Source organism: Rhea americana, unplaced genomic scaffold (genome assembly GCF_003343005.1).
Source record: "Rhea americana isolate MKP2758 unplaced genomic scaffold, rheAme1 scaffold_235, whole genome shotgun sequence".
Taxonomy (NCBI): Eukaryota; Metazoa; Chordata; class Aves; order Rheiformes; family Rheidae; genus Rhea; species Rhea americana.
This window is the reverse complement of record NW_028186352.1, coordinates 1,244,962-1,266,423: the sequence shown is the minus strand read 5'-3', so window position 1 is coordinate 1,266,423 and position 21,462 is coordinate 1,244,962. Positions and strand designations below refer to the sequence as shown.

Sequence of the window (21,462 nt, the reverse complement as noted above, 5' to 3'; positions counted from 1 at the left end):
TTTGAAACATCAAAAAAGTTTTCTGTYGGCTTACTCTTCTTGACTTTAGCTGACCTTGTAATTCAGTTCACGTTTTGCTTGTCTTCATTTTTCTTACTCTCTTTCCATCTACAGCATATGAAATCATAGACTAATTTAAGTTGGAAGGCACCTCAGAAGATCGTTTTAATTAATYCCCCTGCTCAAACCAGGGAGAACTTAAAAGATCAGGTTAGTTATGGCCATGTCTACTTGTTGTAAATATTTCTATGGATGGGGATTTTGGACTCTCGGGGCCCCGCTTCCAGTGTCTGGCCACTTTCAGTGTGAAAGTGGGTAGGTTTTTCTTCGTTTTTATCTTAATCTGGTCAGAATTTCCAGTGCTGCACCCTGTCTGCCACCTCTCATCCTTTTGCTTTGGCCCTCCAAGAAATATCTGACTTTCTACCTAGCAGGTAGTTGAAGATAGCATTTAAATCCCTCCCCTCTGCTTTTAGTTTTCTCTTCTGCAGGCTGAACAAACCCAGCTCCTTCAGCTTCTTCTTGTTYGTCATGTGCTCTGGGCCCTCATCACCTTCATGGCCTTCCTCTGGACTCTCATCTGTGGACATGACCATTCATTCACTGAGGTCTAAGCTGCTCCTGTACAGCTGTCCCATCTAGCTGCAAGCTGTGCCTAAAATTTTTGCTGCTAAYTGCTGCTTTTGTTGAAGCTATAATTGATTTTGTATCTCTCTGCTGAGTGTCTTATGCTAGGGAAGTTGCAGACCTTGTTTTTAGATTTGAAGGTGGTTTGTACTTCCTAGCCAAAAAGTAGTGTCCTATGAGGCTTTTTTGGAATTGATGCAGAAGGTCAAGTGCAAGGAAGAGTAACTTTTCTTTTTGTGGCATTGATGAGGGSGACAGTAATCATCCCTCTTCCTTCTCCCTGCAACAGGAAGATCATAGGTGAAACAGCCCTGAAAGCAGTCATGCTTTCACCAAGACCCCCCCCCCCCCCCCCCCCGACTTTTCTTTTACTAAAGTTAAAGGAATTCCCTCTAGGACCTTGCCCTTAGATATTGTTAGTTATATACCTGCCCATGTTATCGCTCATACGTACCCAGTAATTGGCAGTCTTGAGATACATTGCTTTGGGCACTTAAGTTTCAAAACTGGTGTTTTGATAGGTGAGTGTGAGACACGTTGTGTAATGTGTAGGATATGAAAACAATTATGTTTGTCATCTTACTGTTGCATCCTTAATAGAGGGTGTCTGTGGGGCAGGACACATAAACAAAGTCTGTTTGTGACGGTCTTCCTGAACTGACTGTGCAGCAGTATGGGATGCAGGACTCCTGGCTTCTCTTCTGCTATGCCTGTATTATGCTTCTCATGCCCTCGTTAGTGTTCARTTGCTGATTTTATTCAGATTTAGCTGTACATATTTCTTTGCCTAATTAGCAGTACTTGCAAATTACARCAAATACTTCCAAAGAATCTTTTAGATGGATGTAATGTTTTGAAGTCTGTATCATGTAGGCGCTGTGGGGTATCAGGGCATATTAGGTTAATTAGCATTGTGTTGATGAAAAAAACCCATCATTCRTTTAAAACTTCTGTGCATTTGTTCAACCTCCATTTTATACAGTAACAAACTTCTTGTTTTGCTAAACTTCTTTCATAGCAACAAAGGTATCAGTGACTCTTTGCCTCATTTGTATTTACAAGTTCATTTCCTTCCATTGAAGGTAAGACTTATCTATATACCTCTGTTCTTGCCTATGTTCTAGCAGTTGTCTCCTGTTTCTCCCTCCTTAAGTACCTTCCGCCTCATTCCCCACCCCACAAGTGCGTTCATACACTTTGCACGTAAACAATCAYCAGTTCTGTGAAGGACTTTTACTGTGTTACAGAGCCTGTTTTCTTCTACACRTTGCAACAGATAGCAAAGCATGATTTTAAAGTCCAATGCTTTAGAAAATAAGTTGTCCGTTGTGCGGTATCAACTACAGTATATGGTTTTTTTTGGGGATTTTAGTTAGTGATTTTTCTCAAGGCATGTCTCTCATTTTTTTCTAGTTGGAAAATGTTGCATTTAAGAATGGAAGTTCTCGGTTTCTAATATGCATTGCAACACTTAAGCTGAAATGTATGAATTGACATCCTATGATGTATGCCTTTAATACGCATTTCTGCCAGATAGCCTTGCACAAAATTGTTTGTTATTACTTAAGTGGGAAGACTTGAAGATCAAGAAGCTGTACAGTTAAGTTCTAATGATCCAGCTCGGAGCGTGTCTCTTGCTGAGTAATATCCTAGCATTGTCTTAACAACCAGAAATCATCATCCAATGATAGATAACTGCAACTTAAAATTGAGGTCATGAATGCCTGTAGTCATCACCATTTTCCTTGTAGATCAAGGAATGGCTAATCTTTCCATCTCATCGCATTTTAAATGTGGAAATCATTTCCCRTTCACTTCCTTTAGCAATTAAACTTGTAAATACCATCATTTTCAGTTCTGTCCGTACTAGTTTTGTGTTTGGTAGCCTTGCATTATCTGCTGCTGTTGCTGCAGGAAGAGTCYTGTCTTTCTTGGAATTCTTCGTGATGAGTGGTTGTTCGTAGCAGGATATAAAGCTTTATCTTCAAAGATTAAACATTTGGTTTAAGATTAAACAGATAAGAAGTTTTCAGTTGCAGTCTTAGCACACTATAGACTAGGCAGGCRAAGGGCTTTTGCAGATCTTCATTGAGCTATGGCTTTTGGTAGAGTTACTAGCTTGAGTTAAAATTACTGTTTTATTTTGGGAATAGTAAAATGACATCAATACTTGCATTCAGCCAAGTTCAAGCTTCTTTTTAAATGCAGGCAACTTGTATTATACCACTTTTTGGATGTTAGTATCTGCTKCTGTTGTGCTTGCTACTGTAGCATAACGTGTTTCCTTTGTCAGCATTTGAAAATAAGATATTAGACTGGATGTCTTATAAGCGTGCTTCTTCATGGTTGTGATGTAGCAAATCTAGTAGGAAGGTAGAAAGGGTCTAGAGATCATAGCTTTTTTGCCAACTGTCTGAAGAGTCTGCAGACGTTGTGTGCCGAAAGTCCACATTGAACAATAATTGGATGGTTTCCTTGTAGCTTGTATTCACTTTTCTTATTACTTGGAACCAATGGCTAGAAAGGCTTACTGGTTCATTAGAAGGCCAGAAAGCTGGAATTTCATATATTAACATTAATTCTAGTCACAATCTTCCAACAAGACTTAATTAGGTAATAGCATATAAGAATTCTTTAAGCATTTAATGCTCATATCTGAAAGCTGGGAGTTGGAGTTAGTATAAGATAGTGCAAATCATTCTGTTCCAGGACCTTTTTAAGGCAACTGCAAAAACAATTAGGAATTGGAATTTTGGCAGCAAGGAAAATGGAATTTGTATCACAAGGTTCTAGTAGACCATCACTGCCATRCTTTTCGATAATTTAATTTCTTTTACTGGAAAGTCCTCCAGCTCTGATAGAAGATATTACTTTATAAATGAGCATCACATTTTTTTTTCGGTGTCATTGATTTTTTTTCCTTCACAGAACTCGCAATTATTAAAAAAAAAAAAATCTCTTTCAGATTTAATCCAGTGCACAAATGAGATGAATGTGAACATCCCCCAACTGGCAGACAGTTTGTTTGAAAGAACTACCAACAGTAGCTGGGTAGTGGTCTTCAAATCTCTCATCACAACCCATCATCTAATGGTGTATGGAAATGAGGTAATACTGAAATTATATACTTGAGAATARTTACAACACTTCATGCTTCTAAATGTGAAATGCTTCTAAATGCTTCTACAAATTATCTCTGTAAGAAAATCGTTATTTTTGTCTTTTTGCCTAGCTCTGCATGTGAATGGGGTTTACTGTATGTTTGCTTAGTTTGTTCTCACTCTAAAGTCCATAATGGTCAGATCAAAACTGGATGTTATCCTGAATGCAGAATTGTATGCTTGGAGGTATCCTTTTCTGTGGCATTATTTTATTATTATGAAGGAAAAAAATGTGAGAACTTGAATGGGATTCTGAAACCTGAAAATGAAAAACAAATTTTAGATTTATGTTCTGGCTAATCCAGACTATTTCCTTCCAAATAACTCAACTTGTAACTGATTTTCTGTCTTCCTTCCTCTRTTCCAACCACCAAACTTCTTGCAATGAGGGAAAATCTGCTCGCGTCTGAGCTGTTTGAGTATGATGAGCTTCCAAGTAATGACACATACTCTAGAATGATTTTAAAAGATTTTCTTAAAAGGCGATAGGCTTATGTTCTGTTCCACAACTTGAATTCCTGTGAGACCTTAGKTTTTGAAATATTATGCCATGTATAGTGACTATTTGGATTTTGTGTGTTTAAATAAGCTATACCTTTCTGGCTCTCTTAGCAATCCATTTTTACTGAGAACAATGTAATATATGTTCTAGATTTAAATATTTCCACTTGAGATTAATTTCAACATTTCTATATGTGTTTAACATTATTTTTCATTTTTTGAATGGATGTAAACTTGGTAACTGTCCATAGCAGATACTTGGCATAAAGGAAGGCTAAGAAAAATCCAATTCTGTGTGTGGATCTTCAAGAGAATTGTCTAATGGAGAATGTAGGAAAGCAGAAGTGCTGAATATTTGCAAGGAGTTGCCTTTCTTTTCTTATGATGCCGTTTAGACTTTGAGGGAGAAGCATGTGCAGTATTTGCCTCCACTCAAAAATTATCTCTTTTCAGTCTGTAAAGAATGAAATATTTCAACCTCCTATCCACTGGGGGGGGGGGGGAGGGGGAGGAAAAAAAAAAAAAAATGGAAGGACCCATCTTTCCTGTCCTAAACTTGGCAGGCAATACAAACCTTGTGCATCTGAAAGATGTCATGAAGTAAACTGTACCACAGGGCTGTATTTTTAACATTGGATGAAAAATGAGCTGAAGCTGCTGGGATTCAGATGAGCAGTTCTTTTCCTTCCTCTTAGAGAAGAAGGGTATTTTTCCAAGATTCAAACTGTATGTGTTCCTTTGCGCTTTTCTTGGAATGTCTATTTTAAAACTAAAGTTTGGTCTTGATAGTCCTAGTTAGTTGAACCCTGAGCTGTTTCCCATTGTAAAAGGATCTGATCACCTACTTCAGTGGAGAACCGGTTATTTTAGGAGTAGATAGCTAGTCTTTCTCTTTGCAGGCTTGCAAAGCAAGTTTATTCTTCAGCTTGAAACAAAGTTGGTCCTGGTGTAATCTCTTGTACACAGGATACTTTATATAGGCCTTTTTTCTTTATAATTTTGAAAAATAACTGTTACTTGATAGACTAAACTTCTGATTTTATGAGCTGATTCAAACTTAGATGTTATCCAAAGGTAGATTTTTGTTTTTGTTTCCAGTGGACTTTGGCAGAATAGGAGTTCAGTTTTGCAGAGTATTTAATTTGCAATTCTGGCGCTCAAAATGAAACCAGATTTTGAAATCTGAACTTGCAAAATGTAGTGTTCTTGGACACTTGCTTGCTTACATGTGAGAAGCTGACTTTGAAAACAAGACTGGACTGGTGTTCAAAACACTGTTTCACAGAGGTAGTAGTCCTTAGTAGGTAAGAAAATACACTCTCTTTTAAAAGGAACACGGACCACATATTTGCATAATAGTAAAGAGCAGCTTTCAAATCCTAAGCAAAAGTGTGAAAAGCTCAGCAGAACAAGTGTTTCACAACTGCTGCAGACTTCTTACAGAGAGAATTAAGCTATATACACCAAAGTTGTCTTTGTGCAAAACTTGRGGTTAAAAGGAAGGAAAATATTTTTCAATGGGTAAGACTAAATTTGGGGGTTACATAGGTGCAGTAACCTCTGTTTTAGCTGCCACATGCTCTGGAGAGCTTACAGATTTTTGAAGTGCCTTGTAAATTTAACTTTCAGATTAATGCAGTCTTTCTTTTCTTTCAGTCATTCTTCAGACAGTCAGTGTTCCTTGCACTGCTTGTTTTTCATGAAAAACATTTGTCATTGTTGGAAATAAAAGCGATTTCCATATGTCTAGAAATCCTTCGGTTGAACTACTGATTGAACTACTGTTTAACTATAGGGAGTCTGCTAAACACTGAATGCTTATTTAAAAAGAAAAAATGAAAACATTATTAAATAGTCAAGATGTCTCCATTGTAGATGATGAAACAAAAAATAGAAATGACTTATGTAGCTAAAAATATTTACTGCCTGCCCAGAGGGTATTTTGTTCTTATATGGTTAAAGAGGGACGGTTTTAGAAAATTACAAGTAGGACCAAAATCCTATATTTTAGTTTGTATTCGGTTCAGAGTTGTTAYGGGTCATGTAACTGCCTGCCTCCAGAGGGTTTGGGATTTTATTTTTCAAGTTTTTTTTTTTTTTAAGTCAGTTTTGCAGGTGATTGCAGAATACTTTGGTCTTCTAGAAATATAATAGATCTCTTCTTGGAAGCTAAATAAGCCACAAGAGGGCAGACTTTTCGTTTTGGCATTAAGTATGATCATTAGAGCAGTTGACTTTCTTAAGGTACAGTCTATTTGTACACTTTGCTGTACTTGTTGTGGTTTGGACTGATACTGGTACACTCTATAGTAATTGAAGGTATTTCACAGGATCAGTGCCTGAAATACTTCYCACGTGAAAAATAAAACTACCAAACAAATTTTGCTTTGCCAAATTTGTTTGAAGAAGCAAGTGGATGTTTTTATTTTTGTAGCAGCTCCCTATCCAATGGTGTGTAAGACAATTATTTTTCATGCTAACTTTAGTTAGCTAGTGATCTGAAGTGATCTTTACTAGATCAGAATAGCATCGGTCATTCAGCGAAATATAATTCTGAGTTCAAAATAAAATAAGATTTGTATCAGAGACAGGTTTTGTGCAAGCTTTATGCTTTCTAAAAAAAAGTTTTTTCAAATAATCATAATATGGAAGAATGAAATGAAAGAATACACTGCAGGTAACAAAGAAATATTAATTCATGATTTGTCTTCAGAGCATAGATAACTTAAAACCTCCAGGGATGAACTGGAAACTGCATTACTGTTTTTTRGCCTATCCACTCAGGTCAAATGGAAATAGGACTTAACGTTTTAGATTTCAACTAATTATTTTTAGATAAGTAAGCTGTGTAACTCATGTGAGATGTACTGAGCGTGATATTGTAYTGGTAATGCTTTACATGGACCTTCGTATCACCTTGTATTTTTAAAWTTTTTGCCGTATATTAGAGGTAAGTACTTCTAGGATTACATGATGATTAAAAAACAAAGATTCCATGGCAAATGATACCAACTGTGGGCACTTCGTTTGGGGGTGGGAGTGTTGGAATGTGTTTTGTTTGCTTTATTTTTTTAAGAAGCTTTTAGTACCATATTCTGGCTTAATATAAACAAAGTCTGTCAGAAGTCTTTATTTTGCATTCATCAAATACCTGTGTGACATTGATTTGCTCAGATTTTTACACTAAAAATAACCAGCATAACATGCAAATTCAGCAGAGTCTTTTTAATAGTTTCCAGATTTGGAATGAGTCTTAATATATRAAAGTTACATTTCATAAGCTGGATAATAAGAATTTCAAGTGCTGTTATGTCAATTCCAGTTCACCAGTTACACATTAAAAAGATTCACGTTTTTTCTTCTATCTAGCGTTTTATCCAGTATCTGGCGTCCAGAAACACATTGTTTAATTTGAGCAATTTCCTAGACAAAAGTGGATTRCAAGGTAAGGTATCTTTTTTCATTACAAATCAGTAATATACTGGGGAAGGGTAAATACAATTAACTAACTATGGACCATGTAATTAAAGTAATTTTTCTTTGTGTACTTTACTCAGAGTTGTATTTCTTCATTTACGATGCTTTTATGGCATGACAAAAGTTATCTACTGGAGAAATTTGTTGCCTCTTTTATAAAGGCCTACTAGAAATGCTTCCAGCTTATTAGTTACACAGATATGACTTACTATTCCTGTTATTTCTGAAGTGATTTGTCCACTTGGAGAAATATTTTGATTAGTAAGTTAAATTTCAAAATGCACCAAACAAATATCAGCTAAGTTATGTCAGYGAGACAAGAACTGTTGTTGACAAGAACTTCTTTCAAAATTGTCCACAGACCATTCTGCCCATCTTTGAGTCTAATTCTTCAGGTAAATTTCTCTTAGGTTCAGATTTTTCAACTGAAATACCCTTCSAAATTGTTACACAGCAGCTAAGTGCAATTGTGATCATATATATAGCTGTCTTTTTCTGAAGTTATTTCTTGTTTTCTTTACTTCCGATGTAGCTGGTCCTGATTTTTGCCACCACTGTACCGAAGCATGTGCACTGAGCGTTTGCCTGGGGACAGCAGCCTTTTCTGTGATAACAGTGTACCAAATTGCCTCACTGAGCCTTATCTTTCATATTCTGAGTATAGATTAGGAACGGATCTTTGTCTTAATTTAAATATTTTTCTTGAAAGATAGAAGACCTGAATAGTAATTTTGGCCTGCATGCATAGGAAATATTTTTGATAACTCAGTCTATTGCTGCTGTCCTAATGTAGTCAGATTGCCATCAGGTTTTCATGTTCGCATCGATGACGTTATTCTTTTGTGGTGGCAAATGAGAGCATATGTTCTGGAGTTGATTCAGACTGCTTCAGATATGAAATTTTTTTGTAATAATGTCTATCCTAGTATATTAAAAAAAAAACTTACATAAATGCTTTGTTTTGCCTTTGGAAGTAATTTCCTTAGGAAGTGAAGTAGATTTTTACATAGTTCTTTCAGATCTTCTGGATACTTGCTGTATTGTATGTTTGACATGGTATCATGTATGTTCTGACAGTGACCAAATTCTTAACACAGATGAGTTATTTAAAAAAAATCAAGCAAAAACATATTCCAACTGTCTTTAATAACTTGGATTTAATTTAAAATAAGGTTTTGTTCTTTAATTGACTAAATAATGAGCTTTTGAACTACTTTCTGTTTTTAGGGTATGACATGTCAACATTTATCAGGCGGTATAGTAGGTATCTGAATGAAAAGGCAGTTTCCTATAGACAGGTGGCTTTTGACTTCACAAAAGTAAAAAGAGGGTAAGAACTGCATTCTATTTACTTATCTTGAAGTCTGTCTTATGTCTTTTCCTCTGAAACGAGCTCCCGTAAGACGAGTTAGTCGTTTGAGAACAGGTAAGTATTTTGTGTTTAAGAAAAAAAATAGTGCAGACCACTTACAGTGGATGATGAAATTAATCAGGTCATCTCATTTGTCAGGAACATGTACTGGTCTAGTCACGATTGAAGTGGGGTTTTTTTGGTTTTGTTTTTTGTGTTTTTTTTGGTTTTGTTTTTTTTTTTGTTCTTTGTGCATTACTCCTGCTCATATCCAGTATTTTTTGAAGTTTGTTTTGCATTTGAGCATCCTTTATCATCCATGCACAGGTTAATTCATGTTGATGCTAAAACTTAATTCTTAGCTCCCCCACAAGGGAATTTCAACTTAAAGCTGTTTAATGAATTAATTGCAGTAGTGGCATCCATAATAATATCTTGTATTAGTGTTGCAAAGGCATTTTAAGTTGGCCTGAGAGAACCCACAAATCCCTTCTGACTCTGCCGATACTCAAAAGTCCCTTTTGTCTTGAACTTCAGTGGTAGAGTAAAAGAAGAGCAAGTGGTCTCGTTTCACTTGTCCTGATGGGTGGAGTCCTAACAACTTTTTCCACATAGAGGTATGTTTGTAGTCAGGTGAACACACTTGAGACCACCACAGCTGTTACAGGTAGATGTTGGAGCTGACTGAGGTGAGTTATCTTAGCCCCCAGTGCGTGGCTGGAGGCTCTTTGAGCAGGCAGGATTAACTGTTCTGGTGGTGGCAATCTGTCTGTTACCAAATAGCAGGTTTTATCATGTGTTGCACGTCTGCCTTGTAGCATTAGGTCTGCTGCAGCCCCTGTGTGCTGTCAGGAGGGAGTTCACTGCACCAGCAGAAAGCTGAACRCAGCCTGCACCCTGTTGCCTTCCAGCTTGGAGAACAGCCACAGCCTTTTCCGTGCAGATCAACTATGAGCTTTCCATTTCCAGGAAACGCTTGATTTGCTGTGCTCATGGTCATATAAGGCAGTCTGTGTCCTACAGAAAGCAGTTTTAGTCATCTCAGTGATTAAAAAAAAAAAAGTCTCTTACAGGATCATTGCATTTTTCTGGATATTTCAATATCCCCCCCCCCCACACACACACACCCAAATACAGAGCCAAGTAATATTATTAGCCTATTCAATCTGAACAATTAAAAACAAGCAAATACTGGGAGTCTGCAGTTAAAAGGAAGGGTTACATAGTGTCTATAAGCTTTTGTTTTGTTTTTTTGAGAAAGTATTGTCACATTTGTTTGCTTTTAGTTGCTTTTGATTTAAAAGAAAATAATCCAGACAGTCATGAAATAATAATGAGAACAGCATAGGTGTAAAATTCCTAAAAAAAATCTTGGTGCCTATCTGAAAGGGTTTTGTTAGGTATTTTATGTATTTGCTTAAAGTAAGCCTTTTTCTTCACCTCATCATCATAGCTCAAAGCTGAAGTATCACCTTACCATCAGTCTTAGCTCTGTTTTGCTTTTGAGTGCTATCACTTTTTTCCTCTCAGAAAAAAAAATCATTTCAGAATGATGTTTTTGTCAAATAAAAGTTGTTACTCTTGTATTCTGCAATTATTACAATTGTGTTGGCCAGATAGCTTTTTTAAGCCTCAAAAGGCCTGTTTCCTGTGGCCATGATTTAAGTGTTTTCTCCAATGAACTATTTTGTTTTCTGCATTCTGTTTCTCACAAAAAATTTTCTTCAAAATCCGGTTAATTTTCTTCTGTTTTGCACAACAGGGCTGATGGAGTGATGAGAACAATGAACACAGAAAAACTCCTAAAAACTGTACCAATTATACAAAATCAAATGGATGCACTACTTGATTTCAATGTAAGTTTAGCAGTGTGTACACATCAAGCATACTATCAACTTTGTATAAATTTGAACAAGCTTAGAAAAAAATATTTAAACATCTTCAAAACTTTATTCCATTTTCATCCGTTTATGTCCGTGTTATCTAATTAACTTAAAGTGCAAAAAAATGCATTTTTTTATGGAAATAAGCCAAACATCTGACAGAAATATGATGCTCACTAGAGGGAATGCTTCATGCTGAGTGTTAATTGTTTACAGTCTGTGACAATTGTTCTAATTGTGTTGATTATTTATATCCCACTATCTTTTAGTTATATTAGTTAATATTAACATTGGTTAACATTGGTTCGTCCTCTGCTGAGAGATCCTCTGTTGGTTTGCTCTGCTGCTACTTTCTATTAATAGTCTGAAATGATTGGAAAGCATGCCTTGGGATAGAGCATTCTGCTAAGAGTTTTCTGGTAAAGGATCAGTTCAGTTGAATTAACTTTTTTCTAATCTTCCTAGGTCAATAGCAATGAACTTACAAATGGTGTAATTAATGCTGCCTTCATGCTCCTCTTCAAAGATGCCATTAGACTGTTTGCAGCTTATAACGAAGGAATTATTAACCTGTTGGGTAAATATAACTGCTTTCTGTAATGCTGAAGTTTGAGGAGGGGAGTGTTCAGTAAACTACTGTGAATAGCTACTCTCTTTCCAGAAATTGAATTAATTATATTGTAAAACATCAAAATATTACTGTATTTTCCAAGGCAGATTTGTTTTAGGCTTTTTGTCCAATTGCATTTTATACAGGAATAAGTAAATTCTAAAAACGAAGTGAGTTCAAGATTTTACTCCCTTTTTTTGTACTATTTTATGTCTGTTCTTTCTGAATTGGAATTAGGTATGATCACTTATGGATTTGCAATTGCAGCATTTGCAAATGCTTGGCTACCAAAAGTTTAATGTTGTAATGTTTAATTTCTAAAACTTGTATAATGGGGGAAGTTACAAATTCAGGCTTCAGGGGCTTTCATTTGCACACACTGGAAGCATAGGGAAATCTACAGCTGCAAATAATAAAACTAAATTAAAAATGTCCTGTGGATTTGTTTGCCTTAGTTATATTCTGTGATTGGTACAGCTGTCTGCTTACTGTTATTACCCAGTGCTTTCAGTGTRGAAAGTGAAATCCAGGATTAGTCAGTGAAGGACAGTCAGGCTTCTAATCCCAAGCCACTGTCTAGTTGTTTTGCCTCAGTAATAAGACCTTCTCTTCAGTTGCTTTGACTCCTGTTTTGAGCAAAGCTTTATGTCCAAATAGTCTTTCAGCATTCAGTGTTCTGTAACCTATTGCTCTTTATTGTAGATCAGACTGTAATGACAGCATCAGTCTTGCAGAAGTTATCCAGATACCTTGCCTGATATGTGGCTGCTGGAATAGAGTAGGCTTGTGAGTGTTAGACTGTAAATTTTTTTCAAGAGAATGAATTCAAGTCTCTTGGGGTAATCTGTCTCTGCTAGGGTGCTTACTCTTATGTGACATCTAGTACCTGGCAGGTAGGGTGTAACTCTGTGGGTATCAGTAGCTCATGATTGACAGACTGGAATTTCCACAGTTAACAGGACAAAAATCTGAACATGTGTTCTGTTTGTCTGTCTCATATCTGTCTCAAAGTTTGTCTCTTTTACTTGGAAATACACGTAGGTTGCAATGCAGGATGCTTAAATTCTTATTTAATGTGAATATTTTTATTGTTTATAGAAAAATACTTTGATATGAAAAAGAAYCAGTGCAAAGAAGGCCTTGATATATATAAAAAGTTCCTCACTAGAATGACGCGGATCTCAGAGTTCCTCAAAGTTGCAGAGGTAAACCTTAGCCAAACTTTGCCCCTCATCTGAAACAGCATATTAAGTGCTTATTTTCTGATAAAGCAGGTACTGTTTCCTTTCAGGCCATCTGATTTCATTCCATCAAGGGTAATTTTTACTAATCTGTATCCCAGTGATTCATTCTTTTGGGGATTGTGTAGAAAACAAAATATCTACTCAGTTTATCTGATGCTTAAGAAGGACATATACATAGGCATTTTATTATTTCCCTTGTTACATAATAATTGTGGGCAATTCTTGAAAAAGAACCTTACTATAAACAAGAAGAGTAAATATGTAGTGGTTGTCTCTTTATGGTTCTAGTTGTAGTCTAGTTTGAAATCCCTTATCTTGCAATGTTAATTCTTAGGTGAAATAACAGCTTAACAAATAAGTAACTGAATATATTGCAGTATTTGGTTTTGAAGCTGTCCCCTGGCTAGCTCCTATAGGTATGTTTGTTCAAGGATTTGCCAGCATAGAAAAATCCATTACTTCACAAAATATTTTTTAAAATATSTAGCTTGTGTATTTGTTTCTGAAGCATTGTTGAAATAATATTCCAGAGTTACATAATTTCTCAGTTGAGATGTGCTTCTGTACTTATTCTGCTTAAGTTACTCATGACTTTATTGCAAAATGTTAAATTAGTAAAGCTTGGTTCACCRTCTGTTCTTTGAGTGGATAGTGTTTATCTTTCTATTGAGAAAATGTACATTCACACTGCAGTGTTTTGTATTTGATACGCTCTTCAGGAAAGAGCAATAACTGTTAAGTAAAACTGTTTCAAAAAGCTTTAAAGGTGCTTTCTATTAGCAAATAAATGCTGTATATCAGTAGTTCTGGTAACTTATCCCGTAAATTGTATGATAGACGAAGTTCTCTGGATCACAATTCTGAAGCACATGGTACTTTTTGTTGTTAAGGCAATTAGTGTTTAGTATCTGTTAAAATACCTCTATACCAAGCCTACTTCAAACATTTATGCCTTTAATAGAAGAATTTATTATAACCAACCATTTTAGAGTTCACATGGTGGAGATCTAAAATGTACACACAAAGGCTTGTGCTTTTGCATGATTTCATCTTAATGTTGTTTGCTTTTTGAGCATCTCTGCCTTTAACAAATGCAAACAGGTTCTAAAGTTCGTTTGTTTTCTTACAGCAAGTTGGAATTGACAGAGGAGACATACCAGATCTTTCCCAGGTAGATAAACCTATTATGCATTTGTCAGTACATGGCTATTTGGGGGTTGCATAATCAGAAAGACTTGGCACTATGGCATATGCTTAAGCACTCTTGCRAATGTTGTCACCATCTTGTTTCAAAGTTTGTAATTAAATCCAATCCCTTTCAGAGTCAGGCTTTCATATGCAATGATCTTATTGGAAAGTATTACAGATCATTTTTGTCATACTCTAACTGATTCTCAGTCAAGTTAATTTACATCATGCTTGAAGACAATTTGTATCTGTGAGTTCACATAATGAAGCTTTTATGTGATGTTATGGAGCTATGATTTTTAGCAAATTTGCTCTCTTTGGCTGCATGCCTATTTAAATCACTTGTGAAGRTCACTGTGCAGAGTATGCATGTAGAAATTACTTTAGACACAATTTCCTTTTTAGTATATTGAAAATATTGACTACTTCTGATCTTTTGATTGTTTGTATGCTCTTTTCTAGCTGTTTCTTTTTAACATCTCCTGACATATTTCAATACTTATTCTGTGTCATAATGGCTCATTATCAGTAAGATAGTGATGATCAGGTACATCACCCGATATTTCAAATAATTGAATATATACTGGATGCCAAAACATGATGTCAGTGTTCTGAGCTGCTGTGCCAGTTATCCTTCAGTTGCAGTCTCTTGAAGTCTGGACTTTGTCTTAGATTCTTCATATCTATTTCCTATGTTTTTTTTTCTCAGGCACCAAGTAGCCTTCTTGATGCTCTGGAACAACATTTAGCTTCTCTTGAAGGAAAGAAAATCAAAGATTCCACAGCTGCAAGCAGGTGCCTATGCCCTTGTTCTTTTAAACAATTATTGAATCAAATGCTAAATCCATTATTTTGGGATTCCATCGTAAACTAAGATTTGTGTAGGTTCTATTGCAATAAAGATTGTATTGCATTAGCAATGCTGGAGTAGCCAGTTACTGTATCTCTTCACGAGTACTTAAGACAACTTTTTTCAGGTCAACCGAACTAGAATCTAGAGTTGCAAACACTTGCTTTAGAACAGTAGTTAAAYTTTTAAGATCTAATCTTGAACTTTTGAAGAGAAACTGACTGCCTGAGAATCTTCATTTTTTAGTGGTAATTAGATTTGTATAAAGTACACAACATGTATGCATGTTCTTAAATTCTAATATCTCATCTCTAGTTCTTCAGAAGAGGGAAAATGCTTCCATAAATCCTTAAATTGAGAATTGATGTTTAAAGTARTGGGGGAATGAAGTGATAAAAGTATGTGGTGAAAGGCATTTGCTGATTTTGAACATTTGTTAAAATATAAAGTGAAATATAGAGAAATCCTCTCTGCAACTGACTGTTATGTTAAAAGGCTTAATACTAGGGGGCAGAAGACTTGCAAAGTTAAATAGCATTTCTTTATCACATGTTTAAACAATAAGGGAGTAATATTGTTATGCTGTTATGATAGTGACAATTTTAGGATTTAGCAACACTTAACTAGTTTTCTGAATACTTGATTTTTTTTTTTGGTAAGGTTATTTTAACTTGTTTTGAAAATTAAGATTTTATATATGTTTTTGCACTTTCTTGCAAACTTCTACTCTAGGGTATACTTGTTGCATTTATAGTCTCTTAAACCTGTTAAATTAGCAGCATGAATTAGAGCATAGATTATCAAAGATTCCTGTGCATCTASAATTATATTTAAATAGTTTCATAGGTTAACAGGGAAAGAGAGCTTCAAATGTGAGGTTTTTGTGATGCAGCTTGGAGGGGAAATACTTAAGGGCAGGGGAGCAGGGACCTGAAATCCAGTAATASAAGAGAGGAGATAGCCTGTCTTCTTTGAATTTTTATTTCGCAGTTCATACAGTGTATTGTTTACCACTTTGTTGTACAATGCAAGATAAACTCTATAGCTAGTATTCTAAAGAGYTCAGAAGGAAACTGGGCAGGAGGGTGGATACAGGTAAACTATTTCTTATGTTCCTGTCACGTGTCACCAATTAACAACCAGCTTTTTTCTTGTCAAATTACTTTAGGGCTACTACCCTTTCCAATGCAGTCTCTTCCCTTGCAAGCACCGGCCTGTCCCTTACAAAAGTTGATGAAAGGGAAAAACAAGCTGCGTTAGAAGAAGAACAGGCTCGTTTAAAAGCTTTAAAGGTAGGCATACTGGGTTTTTAATTGAAAATATTGTTTCTGTGCTCTTACTAATAGTTCAGGAAAACTCCTAGGGGAAGCAGCAGAAGAGCCTGGAGTATTCATACTGAATGTGTGGTATTGGCAAAGGACTGGAAGTAGGATCCTACATTCATACATCATACAACTTTTAAATGTCTGAAACAGTTTCTGGAGGATACATGGCATCACTGACTTCTGTACCTTACCTTTTATATGCAAGTGACACTTTACTTGGAATAAGTAAAAATGAATTCTTCCATTTTGTTTTACTTAACTTCAACATCGAGAGAAGACTGAGGGGGGATCTTATCACTGTCTGTAAGTATCTGAAGGGAGGGTGTCAAGGGGACGGGGACAAACTCTTTTCAGTTGTCCCGTGTGACAGGACAAGAGGCAATGGGCAGAAATTGAAGCACAGGAAGTTCCGCCTGACCGTGAGGGGGAATTTTTTCCCTGTGAGAGTGACRGAGCACTGGCATGGGTTGCCCAGAGAGGTTGTGGAGTCTCCTTCTCTGGAGATCTTCAAGGCCCACCTGGATGCAACTCTGTCTGCCATGCTCTAGGTGMCCCTGCTAGAGCAGGGAGGTTGGACTAGATGATCTCCAGAGGTCCCTTCCAACCTTACTGATTCTATGATACATAAATGTTGCTGGCTTTCTTAGCCCAACTCAYTTTCCCAACAGGAACAACGTCTAAAAGAACTTGCAAAGAAATCTCATACCTCGTTAACAACTGCAGCTTCTCCTGTATCAACTGCAGCAGGAAGCATAATGACTACACCAGCCATTGATATTTTTTCTACTCCGAGCTCTTCGAACAGGTATGTTTTAATAGTGATTTAGCCGATGCTTCCTCTAAATGTCTGCTGTGGAGCTTGCTTTGGAAAAGGTTGTTTCTGTGTAGAGGTCGTTTATTGGAAGTGATACTTTTTTGTGAAGTTGATGGGAGAGACTGTCTCACTGTAATAAATAACAATGTAGAAAGTGTGTTTTCGTCCTCCCTTTACAGTTTAGTTTCTGGTAAGAATCAACTGACAGCCCTTGTAGCTGTTCTTAGTATGTGAGCCATCAGTTGGAACTGGAAAATAATACCTACCTTGTCCCCAGAGAACCTTTCAAGGTAATTTGGGAGAAGTCAAATGTTTGGTATGGGAGGGCTTAAAGGTAATGTTGAACTTTGTTTCATTTCTAGGTATTTAAAAGCAGAGTGATACAAATCTTCTTGGTAGATTTTTTTTTTTTTTTTTAAGAAAGGGAAAAGCCTGAAACAAGATTTGAACGAATACAGGCAAGTTTTGCAGTGTAAGTTGCATCTGGAACATCTGTCTGGAAGGACTTGCAAGGATAGGGCAAGAGTACTCCACAGTAATCCTGATCTTTGACTGGCAGGAACTGTTGATTGGAGTGTGTGAGCTTCCTTCTGTAAAACCCCAGTCAAATAATAGAGTACAGTGTTTCTGTCAGTATGGAAGGAAATGGCTTTCCAGAAGCATATTTTGGTTTTGATTTCATCTTAAATCTGCTGAAAGAATGCTTACTTGTCCCCTTAGAGCTTACATAAGAATCTACTTGCCTCCTCATACTTTCTGCTGTTCTTTAAAGTAGTCTGCACTTTGGTAGCCTCCTTTCTCTGTTAGAAAATGATTGTAGGAAATTACTTGACACCAAGGATATAGAAAATAAATAATTTGTAGAAAATTTGTGTCAGACGATAGAGAATCTGGCAGTGTTAGTAACTGAAAGACTTTCTAAAAATTTGGTTTGTAATGCTGCTTGTTAGAGGCACAAATATTTGAAATGTTCCGATAACTCCATTGAACTTGTAACCTTGAGTTAGGTGATCTTGCTCTAATCGTGCTTAAGAGGTCTGAAATACAGGATTCTGATGAAGCTTCTTTAAACAGCCAGAAATGCTACATTGTGGAGACATAGGCAGCAGCTGAAAAGCTTTTTAAGCTTTTAAAATTACTTTATCTGCTTTAGTAGGATTCTACAGTGTACTCTTTTCACAAAAAACTTTGCAAATCAAAAATCTCGCTTCTCTATTTTGAAGTAACAGAATGATTTTTTTTWAAAAAACAAAATGCCAGTTTGTCTTCATGTTTAAAACTAGTTGCTGGCAGTATGGCTATTGGGATCAAACGAACGGATAACAGCAGAAGCTCCTCTGAACCTGAAGTGCATTTGAGTAATTAATTCGGTTTCTTGACGTTGATGGAACGTGTCCTACCATAGATTGAGCAAGCTTTACCCATTGTCATGAGCCCAATATTCACATTAGAGGGCTGTGCCTGTACCATGRTGCTTTTTAGCAGTGGTTGCAAAATGATTTCAATCCCTGTTGAAATGGGGTATTAAAACGTGGATGATACAAGTGATGGGATCCTCAAACAGATTGCACGAGGATCTAGAATGTCCCTTTTAGAGTTGTTCCTCAGACCATTAGGCTCTTGTCACTGTTATTTTGAAAGGTGCTTGGATACCACAGTGATTCAGCTTCTGTCCATAATGATGATCACAGAATCGCACAGAATCAGTAAGATTRGAAGGGACCTCTAGAGATCAACAAGTCTATTATCATATAATAAATACAAAAAGTAATCATTCATTACAGTGTTATACTGTGTTATGTAGATTAAAATCTTGCATGTCATTGCTTCAAATACCAACTAAATATCCATATTATGTACCTAGAATTGTGTGGCAGATGCATGTACAAGCTTGGATTTATTCAATGTGCTAATGAAGTTCTGGGCAGATGGCAGTACTTCCATTTTTTTTTCTTTGCTAAGGAGCATTTGAAGTATGAGGTTAACACTTTGCAAGCCATTTAATTGTTTGTTTGACTCTTGACATCATTGCAGCAGTTACTTCACTTTTCATATGTCACTTTTTATTTTTGTGTGATGTTCTTGAACTTCAGTTTACTTTTTAGTAGTTCCCAAAGATGCATTTAAACATTGTCATCCACTTGACTCAGTCAATCTCAGTATACTAGTTAGCATAGTGTCTGAAGGCATCTTACCTTCCTGCTTTTTTTTTTTTTTTTTTAATAGATGGTGAATGTGAGGCAGTTTCTCAGCAGTGGTTGAAAGTGGAAAGATGTATGAATTTAGATGTAACATTTTGGTGGTAGAACTCATTAAAGATCCATCACTCTAGTTTTAACATACTTTAGTGGTTTCATAAAATTGCTTTTCAAGCTGTTGAAGATCACTGAACTTAAGATGCTCTAGCCCTGGGGTTAGAGTGAGAGGAAGGTGAGATGGCTGATTATGTTTGAGTCTTAGACTGCTTTGGCAGAAGTCACTTAGCATGACAGAGAACTTAGCCTGATAAATTAATTCCTTTTCTACAAAGCTAAAAATGTAAAGTTCAGCAAACTTTCTTTAATTTAGCTTAGTCATATTCATTAAATGTGTAGCAAAGCTTTCATAGTGGTTGCCAGTCATTAGCATTTTCTTTGTATTGAAAATTATTTCATGAAGTTCAAACAGTTATCTTAATTTGTCTTTATAGCACATCAAAGCTGCCAAATGATCTGCTTGATTTGCAGCCAACTTTTCATCCATCTGTGCATCCTATATCTGCTGCTCCACAAGTAGGAAGTACCTGGGGAGGTAAGGATTGTAAATTGGATGTGGGTGCTAGCTATTACGGCTGTACTCCCCTGAATGTTTCCCCTAGTGTAGGGGCTATTTCTTTGTTAARAACAGAAAATTTATTGGAAACCTTAGCTTGTCTTTGCTGAATTCAATATATGAGTGGATCAGGGGAATGGAGAAAAACAAATCCAGGTACAGATTAAAATAGTGCAGACACCTGAAGTGGTTACGAAGAGTTTTGGTCTGAGAATAATTGGTAAAAATGTATTTAGTTGTTGACTGAGTCAACCTCAGAAGTGAGTCATATAGAGAAAYTTAGCTGTGAGAAGTTATAGTTCTGTGATGTCTGTCAGCCCATGTGACATACTGAAYTTGAGTACAGAATTTTTAAATGCACAGACTTGACTTGTTTTAGACCAAAAAAGTAAACAGTGTTGCAGGTAGTAATAGACGAGCTGATAAAGGAGGCAATTACTTGGCAAGTACAAATAGAATTTTTTTTAAAAAAAATCAAGAATTACATATTGAAAACAAAGGCAACTCTTTGAAATATAGCAGAAGATTTTGGATAAAGTATGTTAATTAACTACAGAAATAAATTAGAAAACAGATATGCTGGATCTGTAAGTGAAGAGATGAAGTTTTTTTTTAAAAAAATCTCTTATCCGACTTTTTTTCCCAGAGTAGCTAGATTACCATTTTGCTTTGTTGTAAGGATAAACTGTGTGTTAGGTGAWCTTACTGATACAGGCAAAACTGTAAAGGAGGGAGGTGAGGCAAGAGTGTTCTGAAAAGTCATTAACAAGATTATTCATTCAAGCACTGTTAAAGCATTAGTCATTTACTCAAAGCTTCYGCTTATTCTTTGCTGCTTTGCAATGTTCTGGAATACTGTGGGTATAGGTGACATACTGGTTGCTTGCACTGTTGATTATACTGGTGAAGGATTAATGATGTCTTTAAGACGTTTCTTTTTATTTTTCTACATTAATGGCACTTAGCCACACAGTTCCAAAGTTAACTATTTTACTATTTTCAGACTGTTTTCTGTAAATCAGAAGTTTGCTAAAACACTTTTTTTTGTGACGTAAAAATTGAGTTACTGGCAATCGAAGTCACATAGGCATAGGAATAAGACTGTTTTCTGAAACTTCCCTTCACTGTTTTGTTTTATGAGCTATATTGTGCTTTTCTAAACATCTTTCTGGTTAGCTAAGATCRTCATAATAAGCAATGTATGTATTCTGCTTTCCTAGTTATTTTTGTGTCCTTGTACTTTGTGTACCTTTTCATATTTTTTTGTAGGGAAGCTGCACAGAATTTTCAGTGATGGGGCAGTATTAATATAAGTCATAGCTTCAAAAAATGAATAAAAGTAGCTTACCTCATCCTTTAATTTTGCTTCTCAAAGCATCTCTTTGAGAAGGATGTAGTGGAGAGTTATGCATACAAATTTCAATGTTTAAGAGGCTTAGCGTTTAGAAATGGAGAAAGATGTTTTAGCTTATCTTGTCTGCTTTCTGGAATATCTTCTGTTTTGGACCGTTTTAATCATCTGATGGGAGGAGGGGGGTGACTAGAAGGGAAAATAACCTTCACAAAGATCATGTCGCAATCTAGCATTTCTTTATTGACAACCTGAAATTCAGTCAAAGT

General features: G+C 36.1%; 1 protein-coding gene across 4 annotated transcripts in view; it reads left to right on the top strand.

The window, feature by feature from the left end:
* The window catches only part of PICALM (phosphatidylinositol binding clathrin assembly protein), a 70,727-nt gene that overhangs the window by 24,420 nt on the left and 24,845 nt on the right, over nt 1-21,462 (top strand). For all 4 annotated transcript variants that reach the window (XM_085306249.1, XM_085306250.1, XM_085306248.1 and 1 more), the window contains exons 2-12: nt 3,593-3,735; nt 7,659-7,734; nt 8,994-9,096; nt 10,880-10,973; nt 11,466-11,577; nt 12,709-12,815; nt 13,984-14,025; nt 14,752-14,837; nt 16,061-16,184; nt 16,886-17,022; nt 19,721-19,821. In XM_085306249.1, the coding sequence (XP_085162375.1) occupies nt 3,593-3,735; nt 7,659-7,734; nt 8,994-9,096; nt 10,880-10,973; nt 11,466-11,577; nt 12,709-12,815; nt 13,984-14,025; nt 14,752-14,837; nt 16,061-16,184; nt 16,886-17,022; nt 19,721-19,821 (1,125 nt within the window). The remainder of the gene's footprint in view (nt 1-3,592; nt 3,736-7,658; nt 7,735-8,993; nt 9,097-10,879; nt 10,974-11,465; nt 11,578-12,708; nt 12,816-13,983; nt 14,026-14,751; nt 14,838-16,060; nt 16,185-16,885; nt 17,023-19,720; nt 19,822-21,462) is intronic.